This window comes from Heterodontus francisci, chromosome 24 (genome assembly GCF_036365525.1).
Source record: "Heterodontus francisci isolate sHetFra1 chromosome 24, sHetFra1.hap1, whole genome shotgun sequence".
In the NCBI taxonomy this organism is placed as follows: domain Eukaryota; kingdom Metazoa; phylum Chordata; class Chondrichthyes; order Heterodontiformes; family Heterodontidae; genus Heterodontus; species Heterodontus francisci.
In genome coordinates this window covers 41284637-41297194 of record NC_090394.1, presented here as the reverse complement: position 1 = coordinate 41297194, position 12558 = coordinate 41284637, and the positions used below count along the sequence as shown (strand labels likewise).

Sequence of the window (12558 nt, the reverse complement as noted above, 5' to 3'; positions counted from 1 at the left end):
GCCGGGCCCTCCTGGGTGTGTGATGGCCCTCTCCCCGAGGCATTTTCCGGCCCCCCCACTCCCACGACCTCCGACATCAGGGTGTCTGTAAAATTCAGCCCTGCATGTGTAAGTTTTTGTTATCATCATCATCATCAGGGGACCAGCTCCTAAGTTATTGTGAATAATTCACCTTCTGCCTGTTAGGATGCTCATGATAATACCAAGTCTTCTCTTTGCTCAGCTTTCCTTCAGGATGTGACTTAGTGGGTAGCACTCTCACCTCTGAATCAGTAAGTAGTGGGTTCAAGTCCCACTCCAGAGCCTTGAGCACAGAAATCTAGGCTGATGCTCCCAGTGCCATATTGAAGCACTGACTGAGGTGCCATCTTTTGGATGAGACATTAAACCCACACCCCCATCTATTGCAGGTAACAGTACCCATGGAACTATTTCAAAGAAGAACAGAGGAATTATTCTGGTGTCCTGGCCAATATTTATCCCTCAGTCAACATGACTAAAACAGATTAACTGGTCATTTTCAAATTGCTGTTAGTGGGAGCTTGCTGTCCACAAATTGGCTGCTGCATTTCCTACATTGCAACAGAGACTACACTTCAGAAGTACTTCATTGTCTGTAAAGCACTTTAGAATGTCATGAAAGTGCAATATAAATGCAAGTCTTTCTTTTATCTGGACTCTATCCAGTATGTTTCCTCTGGCAGGTTGGGAAGTTTGCTAGATGAGGAATGGTGGTTTTGAATTCCTGTTCAATCCTTCTGCCCCCCCCCCCCCCCCTCCACCAAAATTCAAATGGAAGTGTGAAGGAGACTCAAATTCTGAAGGTCTATAGCTTATGTTTTAGTTACTTTTCTTTCATAATTTTTTTGTATGTAATGTTTTCTGTTATATGTCATATTTTAGTACCGATTAGTGCAGTTTTCCATTAGAGAAGTATTTAATTGTGTGACAACTGATTGCATCTGGAACAAGAGTGGATAAATGGTCTATTATGCTCAACAGACTGGAACAAATGAGTCGGTAATGTATTGGTAGGTTGCAATTGCTGAAAGGGAGAACCAGTAGATTCTTGCTAACAGCGACAACTTCTATTCACATAAAATATCAATTGTGGGTGTGAAACTGGATCACCTTAGAGCAGGTGGAAACACCAGTAACTAATAGACTGAGACCAGGAGCTGCAGTGCATGCTGATTGTTGAATCTTTCCACCTGTTGTACATGGTGTCTAATACAGTGACTGCTCCTTTCCACACGCTTGTATTAGAGTTTGAAAAAACCCAGTTGCACAAGTTTTTAATTAATGGAAATTGCCTGGCAATTAATCACAGCACATTGGATTTGTAGACATTTCGGTAAATAACCACACATTTGGTGTGTCATAAATCTTGTTGCCACGCCAGCATCCAGATGGATGGTGATAGAATAGTAATAGCAGATGAATCAGCACTTTGCTCAACGACAGTAGGGACCAGCAGAGCCTCCCTGTGAATTCTTGTGCCAACATGAATCAACATGGAAAGTACTGTACTTCCTGTAGTTCATGGCCAAAATCTTTATTCTGCTTGTTGTAATTGCGAACCCTGTCATAGTGCACTTGGGAAGATGTTAGATCAGAACAGGATTGTGCTTGCCCACTGTGCTGTTCCCTTCTGTTGACTGATACTTGCTTTCAAAACTTATGTCATAACCACTACTTGCACAAAGTACCAAAAGGTGGTGCCATAAACTGCAAGGAGTCAATAGGTTTCAGGAATCAAGGGAGGGGAGAAGTGGTGAGGAAAAACAAATATTTTAAACAAAGCTAATATCAATAACTACAGTAGGCTGAATTATATGTGTGACAACTGATTGCATCTGTTGCATCTGAGAAAAATTCCTAATACAAGACATAACTTTTCTGTTTTTAAAAAAAAGTTCATTGGAACTAGAAATCTATCTTCTGGTTAGTTCAGCAGTTTTGTTAGAAATTTTCTAATTTGAGAAGCAGAGTACTGTGGTTCATGCAGATCGATTAGAAAGTGATAAAATTGTGTTGGTTGCTGAACAGACAGAAAATAGCACTTTTTAAAAGTCCAATCATTATAATTTTTTCCTGTAAACCACAGTGGAATTTGCTTGTCTTCCTTGGCTTATCAACTGTACCATTAGTCAGTCATTTTAAGGGTTTTCTAGAGCCTGCCGGATTGAACATTGAGTTCAATAATTTCATAGCATGACGAGCCCCCCTTTTATTTTCAGTTTTTTTCTTTTTTCTTTTTATTATATTTTGTTTTAGTTTGTTTCATCATTCATTTTTGTTACTATGTGCCTGCCCACTGTTTTTTCATGTTTGTGCTTTGGGCCAGGGCTGTTCATTTTTCTGTCCAGGAACACCCTCTCTGCACTAATGCTTTGTCTTTCAACACACCCTTAACATACCGTTTGCCTTTGCACCATGACCTTCTGGTCAGTTATTCTCTGTGACCCTGTCCTATCAACACCTTGCCTTTTGTTATCTCTTGCCCTGCACCCCCCCCCCCCCCCCCCACTTTATTTGCTTAAAACCTATTACATTTCTAACCTTTGCCAGGTTCTGATGAAAGGTCACTGACCTGAAACATTAACTCTGCTTCTCTGTCCACAGATGCTGCCAGATCTGCTGAGTATTTCCAGCATTTCTCTTTTTTATTTCAGGTTTCCAGCATCTGCAGTATTTTGCTTTTTTCTAAGGGTTTTCTGAGTAGCTTGAGATACACTGGAGTGATAAAGTAAAATGGAGACAGTCTTTTTAAACTATAGCCACTTATCTTCTCCGAAATAATAGAGCTCAACATACCTGGTTTTAGGTTCAGGCGGATCCCATGCACAGTGCTGCAGAACAAATGTGGGACTACCTCCCTGGTTGATTGGCACACCAATACTCGCTGTCTTGGCTCACATTGAATGCCTGATCACTTAGGCAACGTACCAAAGGGTGGGTGGCAGTCACAGAAGCATGCCCTAGCATAAGTAGGCATCCTTGACAAGAACAAATACTCCGATTTAAAAAAAAATGCAAAACAACTCATACCTGAATGTGAATAGTACCATGATTACTGCAAGATTCTACAATCTAATGACTAGGATCAGCCATTCTCTTCTAGGTGCTATCTGATGGCCAGCAAAGCAATACCTCTTCCTCCTCTCAGCCCATGGGCAGTTTCAGCATTTAGAGAAATATTTATCTTTCATTAACCAAAGCATCACATGTCGCACAGGGTGTGGGAATGGCAAATATAAAGCTATGTTATAATCAAGTAATGTGGAAATTCAAAGTGCCTGATGACCGTAACTATCTTGGACCTAGCAACTAAGAATTCAGCAGCACTTGGCAGTCAGCAGAGTACAATCTCCTTTAACCAGTGTGTGTTATTTCTTTAACTCCTTTATAGGTGTGTGCTAATCTAGACTGCATCTGCCAGGGGCAATAAGTGAGCAATGTTAGTGGTGCATGTGTTTTACCACAACAGTGAAATAATTTTGAAGTATTGGGCTGAAATTTATAGTCCCGCCGCCGAAATCGGTGGCGGGCAAAAACAATGGTGATTCATCCACGCTGGCTGCACGTTGCGAAGCTGCCGCGATATTAAGCGCAGCGGCTCAGTTAAATAGCTGGGGTGGACCGGGGATCCAAAGGCGCGGGGGTGCTAACGACAGGCATGACAATTGCTCCGGGACAGATGGCGGGAGTGTATCGGTAATTAATTTGTTTATTTTAATGAATTCAAATATTTAAATGGACCTCGTTGCCGAGCGGCGGGGGTTGGGGCACCATGAGGCCTCTCCGCCACCGGTAATATTGGGCTGGGCCTTCTCGGCCTCGAGGTCTGTTGCAGGTCTCTTCCGGAGGCATTTTCCAGCCCTCCCGCCATGACCCTTGACATCGGAGGATCAGTAAAATTCAGCCCATTGATTTTCTAATTCTTTTTTACAACTGACCTCATCCTCCTATTACCCACTATTGCACTATTTCCAGACAAGGGCATGAACAAGTGTTCTGTACTCTGACCTTTGCCGACTGTAGACTTAGGCCACCTGAGCTAGTTGGCGACCTCTAATTCGCCTTTCTCTCCCAGCGAAGATGTGCTTGGTCAGGGATCAGTGCCTCCTTACAGTACAACTGAGATCAGGAATGTGTGAAGAGGAACCTATGCCTTGCAGCTCCTTATTGCGTGATATTGGACATTGATCTGCTTTTAGCAATCTTGTATATTTCAGGGCATTCGATTCCTTAAAATCAAAGTTTATAAGCTTTGTTAAACAATACATGCCAAGAACTGAACCAAATGGGGCATCCTGGAGCCAGTGACACCTAACTGAGAATGTTTGAGTACAGTACATGCTAAGTCTAGATGAGAAGCTCCACTGAGAATCTCAGGCTGTAAAAGTGCTGATAAAGAAAGGGAGAATACAATATGAATGTAAACTAGCAAAAAACATAAAAATGGACTGTAAAAGCTTCTATAATAACGTAAAAAGGAAACGTTTGGCTAAAGCAAATGTGGGTCCATTACAGGCAGAGTCAGGAGAATTTAGAGAGAGAGAGATACAGCACTGAAACAGGCCCTTCGGCCCACTGAGTCTGTGCTGACCAACAACCACCCATTTATATTAATCCTACATTTTAATCCCATATTCCCTACCACATCCCCACCTTTCATCAATTCTCCTACCACCTACCTATACTAGGGGCAATTTACAATGGCCAATTTACCTATCAACCTGTAAGTCTTTGGCTGTGGAAGGAAACCGGAGTACCCGGCGGAAACCCATGCGGTCACAGGGAGAACTTGCAAACTCCGCACAGGCAGTACCCGGTATAGAATTTATAATGGGATATAGAGAAATGGCAGAGAAGCTAAATGATTACTTTGTGTCTGTCTTCATTGAGGAAGATACAAGAAATCTCCCAGAATTAGAGATCCAAGGGACTAGGGACAATGAGGAATTGAAGGAAATTAGTATGAGTAAGAAGGTTGTATTGGAGAAATTAATAGGGCTGAAGGTTGATACGTCCCCAGGACCTGATATTCTACATCCCAGAGTGTTGAAAAAGGTAGCTATGGAGATAGTGGATGCATTGGTGATCATCTTCCAAAATTCTATAGATTCTGGAACGGTTCCGGCAGATTGGAAGGTAGCAAGTGTCACCCCACTATTTAAGAAGGGATGAAGAGAGAAAACAGGGAACTACAGACCTGTTAGCCTTACAACAGTAGTAGGGAAACTGTTAGAATCTATTCTAAAGGATGTGATAAATGGACACTTGGATAATAATGATCTGATTGGGCATAGTCAACATAGATTTATGAATGGGAAATCATGTTTGACGAGCCTGTTGGAGTTTTTTGAGGATGTTACTAACAGAATTGATTAAGGGGAGTTGGTGGACGTGGTATACTTGGATTTTTAGAAGGCTTTTGATAAAGTCCCCCACAGGAGGTTGGTTAGCAAATTTAAAGCACATGGGATAGGAGGTAATATACTGGCATGGATTAAGGATTGGTTTACAGGCAGAAAGCAGAGAGTAGGAATAAACGGGCCATTCTCGCATTGGCAAACTGTAACTAGTGGGGTACTGCAAGGATCAGTACTTGGGCCCCAGCTGTTCACAATATATATCAATGATTTGGATGTGGGGACCAAATGTAATATTTCCAAGTTCGCAGATGACACAAAACTAGATGGGAATGTGTGTTGTGAGGAAGATGCAAAGTAGCTTCAAGGGGATTTGGACAGACTTAGTGAGTGGGCAAGAACGTGGCAGATGGAATATAATGTGGAAAAATGTGAGGTTATCCATTTTGGTAGGAGGAACAGATGTGCAGAGTATTTCTTAAATGGTAAGAGATTAGAAAGTGTAGATGTACAAAGGACAAAGGGACCTGGGTGTCCTCATCAATAAGTCACTGAAAGCTAACATGCAGGTACAGCAAGCAGTTAAGAAGGCTAATGGTATGTTAGCCTTGATCGCAAGAGGATTTGAGTACAGGAGTAATGAAGTCAATTGTATAGAACCTTGGTTAGACCGCACCTGGAGTGCTGTGTGCACTTTTGGTCCCCTGACCTTAGAAAGGATATTATTGCCATAGAGGGAGTGGAAAGAAGATTCACCAGACTTGTTCCCGGGATGGCGGGACTGTCCTATGAAGAGAGATTGGGGAAACTGGGCCTGTATTCTCTAGAGTTTCGAAGAATGAGAGGTGATCTCATTGAAACCTACAAAATACTTAAAGGTAAGATATTTCCCCTGGTTGGGGAGTTTAGAACCAGGGGACACAATTTCAAAATCAGGGGGAAGCCACTTAGGACAGAGATGAGGAAAAATTTCTTTACTCAGAGGGTTGTGAATCTTTGGAATTCTCTACCCCAGAGGGCTGTGAAAGCTCAGTCATTAAGTATGTTTAAAGTAGAGATTGACAGATTTCTAAATACCAATGGCATAAATGGATATGGGGATAGAGTGGGAAAAGTCATTGAAGTGGATGATCAGCCATGATGGTATTGAACGGCGGAGCAGGCTCAATGGGCTGACTGGCCTACTTCTGCTCCTATGTTCCTATGTGCTGCTATTGGCCTCAGTGTCCTTGTCCTCGGGAGAAAAATCATCAGCCCAAGTTGGACAGAGATGAATAGATATAAATTTGTATATTGATTTATTTTGTTTCTTTTTGAATTTTGACAGCAAATATCTTTTTTGTTTCATCAGTGTGCTGCCAGCACAGTGACTCTCCCAGAAACACTGCTGTTTGTATCCACGCTCGATGGGAATCTGCATGCTGTCAGTAAACGGACTGGGGAGATCAAATGGACCTTAAAAGAAGGTAAAACCTTTTTAGTGGAAGTAACGTTAAAAAAAAGTGATTTGCCATTGAGGCTTTTCTGCATATAACACAAAAAAATCACCAATGTGTTGCAGATAACTTACTGAATTTAATAGGGATGTAGTTAATTGATGGTAAGCTTTCTTCCCTTGCTTCTTGAAGCTGTAAACCCTGTACTATGTCAGGGCTTTAGGTGAAATAATTGTGGGGAACTGTCAGCCCAGTTCATACTAGGCTCGACAAAGCTCTCTGTAATTCAGGGCTAATAGTACTCAGTTGGCAATTTCACTCTGGGTAAATAGATATCTGCAGTGAGGCTGCTTTTCCATGGTTGGAGTTAAGGTACATTGTTTGGGGACTCTGACTCTATATATGGAGCAAACAAGCAGTTAATATTGTGGAGTGATATAATGTAGACCTAGCATTGGCTTTTCTGTGTTCAGAAGCACTGGAATATGTAGTACAGATGATACCTTGTGAGTCTGAGCCAGCACAAACTAAAACTAACAGCTGATGGAAACCTTTCACTCTGCTTACTATCAGCCTAGATCATCTACCAGAGTCTAACGGCTGCTGCAAGAAAAATTCTGTTATTAATTGCCCTTGGTGATAACACTACCAAGAAAGCTAATGTTAGTGAAGGTGCTGTGGGTTTCATTCAGGTTCTGGTGTGGAGTGCTGATTTTTTTTGCTGGCTATAAATAACCTCCCAGCTGTTGTAATGACCAAGAAACTCGTGATCTTTGATCGTAGAATATTGTTAATCAAAAACAAAAAACATGCAGGTGCACTGGCACTCTCTGCAGTATTAATACATGGATTCTCTTGCTCCATTAGTTTCCGCACTCAGTGAGTTTCCAGTCTTATTTGGGCTATGTGAGGAAGGTGGTGAGCAGATGTGAAGTAATTCCCTTGAAAGCAGGCAAATTAGAGATTAAGTAAAACATAGAGCTCCCTCCATGTCGGTTGCAATGCCTTGGTTGAAGACTGGTGTGAGGTGACCTGAGATGACACCAGAAACAGCATGGCAAAGAAAATCTAATCTAAGACACCCCCTCCCCAACCCCCCACCTCACCATAAAGTCTCTACATAAAAGTGAAACTGTAGTGATAGATAGATTTAACGTGGTTTTGGTGATATCTAATTACAGGACCAACACTCAATCATCAGTGTGAGAACTGACATGAGATGGTTTCACAGTTTGGTGGTCTGAAAGCTCTATACTATGCTTTTAGTTAAATGTAACACTTAGAATCATAGAACCTCTACACGAGATTATGACAGACTGTTCCTATCAGCTGATGTTACATTCCTATTAGTTAATGGCACAAGGTTAAGATTTTAGGCAAGAGGTATGGCAGGGGTGTGAGGAAGAACTTTTTTGCGCACTGATTAGTAATGACCTGGAACTCGCTGCCTATGAGGATAATGGAAGCAGAAATGATCATTGATTTCAAAGGAACTTGGATAGGCACTTGAGGGAAGTAAACTTGCAGGGCTTTGGGGATTGAGTGGGGGAATGGGACTGATTGGATTGTTCTACAGAGAGCCACATGGACTCGATGAGCAGAGTGACCTCCTTCTGTGCCATAATGACTCTGACTCTATGTGAATAGCTTGGTACTCCAGTAATGTAAGATGTTTGGCAGGCGAGTACAAACTCTACCAGCCTTCTGCTGTCAATTATCCCAACAGATTTCAAGAAAAATCTCCAGACTGCTTGGATAAATATAAAATGCCTGCATGTTCCATCTAAGTTTCCAGCATGGGTAGGTGAAGTTACTAGTGGGTCCATGTTTAGCACCATTACAAGGTCCGTGTTTAGCACCGTTACAGAGTCTGTCTTTAGTACCATTACATTTCTCAAACAGCACTGAATCTTGTCTATAATTTGTTTTTCAGATCCAATCATTCAGGTTCCAGTCTACCTAGCTGAGTAAGTTACTGCTAGAAATTATTATTTGTACTCTGAAAATTTCTGCAGAATTTAGACTTGAAGTGTTATGGCATGAAGACATTTAATCATATCGAACGTCAATACTTAGATGTCTTGCCCCTGGCATGTAACTGTTGGGCGTGGGGAATTGTTCAGTGTTTGCATAGAGCCATGCGATAGGTTGAGTATGAAATTTGACTTACTATACTTTACTACACTTTACTATCAAAAAATCCCCATTCATAAAAAAAGGGGCCAAACACATACCTCAAAAATATATCAGTCAACCTTTGAACACTATGGCAGTTTTCCATTCCTGCTTTATTAGTTCCCTGCCCTCCTGCCAATTTGGGAATGTTTATATTTGAACTTTGATTCCTTGATCTTCCCTCCTGTCCTAGTCTTTCTTCAGGAGCCTTCTTTGGTCTCCCTACCCTTATTAGGGCCTCACCTTTCTCACCAGTCTTAGCCTTATGTTTGTTCTGTTCCTGCAGCTCTTCCTGCCGTCCCTTAGACCCTTGTAATGTTTTTAGGTCCATTGTGCATCTGTGGCTTTTTTTCCCCGTCCATAATTAACCTTTAGTTTGATCTTTGATTCATGATCCCCATGATTCATGGCCTAAAGCTAACTGATGACTGCCTCTCAGTATTGATTTTTGTCTATGTGCTTTCCACCTTCAGTTGTATGATATTCATTTCCAGTTGTTCCTGGATGGCCTCTTGTGTATTTGCAATCTTTGAATCTTTGCCTCCCAGCCACGAAGTAACACATACTTAAGCACAGCTTCAATGTGTGCCTGTCTGATGTAGTGCTGTAGTCCCTTTGAACAATCAGATGATAGAAGCAATCATCTAAACTTGGCATGCCAAGCATTGACCATCAGCAGATCAGCCATGTTTGCCAATGTGATTTCTCAAAATAAGTATTGAGCACCAAGAGACTTTTTACTTGTATTTTGCGCACCCACTTTTCAAACCATTGTATTTGCCAGTTCACTGGTTGCAGTGCCAGAGAGGAGCACTAGAACCATAGCATGTTACAGCACAGAAACAGGTCATTCAATCCATTAAGTCTGTGTTTGTAATGGTATAAAACTATAGAATAGGAAAAAGGGAATGACTTGCAGGTTGATAGTTCCATTGAGGGATTCAGATTGTTTTATAAATCCCGAGAGAGTTGCTGATTATTCATGAATGTCATTTGAACCCAAATTAAATGCAGTTATTGCCTTTTGCTCATTGGTCTGTGTTAGTCAGTCTCTCCTGTAATGCGGTGCCTGTTTGATGCCTGGTTTACATAGAAATTTGTTTCTATTCTAATTGTAGGCCAGCATTTCTTCCAGATCCAAATGATGGCAGCCTTTATGTCATGGGAGGGACAACTAAAGAGGGCCTAATGGTAAGTTACAGAAGATTTCATTAAGCCCAAAGATGAGTTTTAATCCTGAATGTATCATTCAGTTACAGCACCAAGAATGTTATCTCCTCTGGTGTCTGTGCTATACCTACAAGATCATTTTTATAAAGCTGTTCCAACCTTTTGATTGTTAGGAAAGTTCACACTTCACGTGGTTGTTTGGTAATGTGCAGGAGCACCGATGGTAGTTGTCTTGCTTCTAATTCCAGCTTTAAACTTTAAATAAAACGTAACAAAAGAAAGCTTGGGATAAGAAGAGGCCATTCAACCCATCAAACTAGCTACTTTCACACTGCACTTACAGTCTACACGTTATAAACTCTACCCACCCACTGAATCTCCTTTCACAGCTCATGTACAATCTTGCATATCATGGACTCCACCTACCCATTGAATCTCCTTCCACACCAATGTTATGACTGGGTGAGGAAGGGGTCTCAGGCTCCCCTCTCGCCCCTTTCCTGGTTTGGCCGTAACAAGGTTTAACCTTTTTTTAAAAAAGTGTTTTAGCTTCACCTCAGTGATTCCTTACGCACTGCTCTCTAATTATAATTGTAAATGAACCAATCAGACAGGCTTTCTCAGGTTTAAACAAGAAAGGTGTAAGTTTATTAACCTGAATACTCTAACACAGTTAAAGTTACTAAAAATACGTGACGCAACCACACCAGCATGCATATATGATAAACAAATAGATACAGAGGGGGAGAAAGAATAAAGCTGGGGGGGTGCGGTTGGAGTAGTAAATAGAATTCAGTTACTGTTTTTAGTTTGGATGTAAAATCCTTGATTGAAGTTAAGTCTTGCAGTTCTTGCTTGGGCCCAGTGCACACTTTCAAACTTGTTTCACTGGTACTAGAAAGCTGAAAAAGTCCTCTTAAAATGCTTCCGTGGGTCCCTGGAACTTTGCTGGAGAGAGAGAGACAGAGAGAGAGAGGGGTGCTTTTCTCCTTGAAGTTAAATTGCAGTCTGCCCCAAACTTTTCTGAGAGGCACAATTCAATTAATTCCCAGGTTGGCCAGCAGGTTACTCATGTGACCAGCTCTTTGTTTGAAACAGCATCGCCTGCGAGGGTTGTTGATTCTTCAAAGCTTACTAGACATACTCGGTAGAGGAGTGGAGTTCTGGTTCTTACACAGATAATGGCTCTCAATGCCTTTTGATCATCACTGTTGCCCAGCCCAGTCTTGCTAATTGAATCAGGGAGCACTGCCATTGTCTCTCTATTCAACTGTCTCACAGAATGCAAATATGCAGCCATGTTTTCAGCCGTTCAGCTCTGTGGTCTTTTTAAACAAGTTATGTTCAATGTCCAGTAAAAGTTTAAATAGTGTTCCATATGAGGAAATTGATATGTTTCCATTTGGTAGGTGTGATTTCGTCGCACCAACATGTATAAATTCCCCTATAATGAACTCGATCTTCCCATTAAATCTCCTAAGGGAAAGTTCTGTATAAATATTCTCCAAAAGTAATCAATCAAAATTGCTGAATACTCATTGATGTTCACATCTCCAATATTTGGCCTTGGCCTGTTTTCCTGCATGGATAGATACTTCCATCATCATCATCTGAGCAGCACAGGAACCATTATATCTTGAACTATATTTTTGACTGTTTACCCATCCCTCAAATCTTATTCCTGACCAAATAATTTTCAGTTCCAAAAGCTCCTGTATTTTGGTTATTGTTGCCAACCCTTATATATTGCCCCTGTGGTTAAGAGGATAGTACTCTCGTCTCCCTGCTTGATATTTTTGGTGATCTGCTGCTTGCATGATTCACTAGGACGGGAAGGAAATCTCTCTCATGTTGTAGGTATCAGGTGACCAAGTCATGTTAATAATGGGAATGTGTTTCATCTTGATGCTGAGGATCCTGATTTCCTGGTCTGTTTCTAGGTTTTAGATTTCAGTGTAAAGAGCAGTACAATTTATATCATTGTCTTTTTATCTTCTGTCACAGTCGATAAAAGGACTCGTAAGTTGTGATTTAGTTGCTAAAATACTGCTTCAGTATACTATTAACTCCCTTGTGGTGTACAGTATTCTCTGGCAGTGAGAGAGGACAGGAACATTATTCCTAAAGCTCTGTGACTGTGTTGAAGTCCAAGGAGCATCTGCACAAGTGGCTGAGCTATGGACAGAATGCTGCAGCAGTGCAGGTCTGACTGAGACTGGAACAAGTTAATCTGCATGGGGAATCTAACATTTGTCCAGCATCTCAGATGAGTATAACCACCATTCAAATTGGAACTGCTGTTAAGGGCTGGAAAATGAGTAAAGGGCTTTTGTAACTCCCTCTGCAAGGAGAACGTTAAGTAGCATTTGGGAAGACAGAGTGACCAATACTGAGGCTAT

The 12558-nt window shown here is 41.4% G+C and overlaps 1 protein-coding gene across 3 annotated transcripts in view; it reads left to right on the top strand.

Moving 5' to 3' along the window:
* The window catches only part of ern2 (endoplasmic reticulum to nucleus signaling 2), an 88633-nt gene that overhangs the window by 31507 nt on the left and 44568 nt on the right, over window positions 1-12558 (top strand). For all 3 annotated transcript variants that reach the window (XM_068056036.1, XM_068056037.1, XM_068056038.1), the window contains exons 2-4: window positions 6730-6844; window positions 8748-8781; window positions 10108-10180. In XM_068056036.1, the coding sequence (XP_067912137.1) occupies window positions 6730-6844; window positions 8748-8781; window positions 10108-10180 (222 nt within the window). The remainder of the gene's footprint in view (window positions 1-6729; window positions 6845-8747; window positions 8782-10107; window positions 10181-12558) is intronic.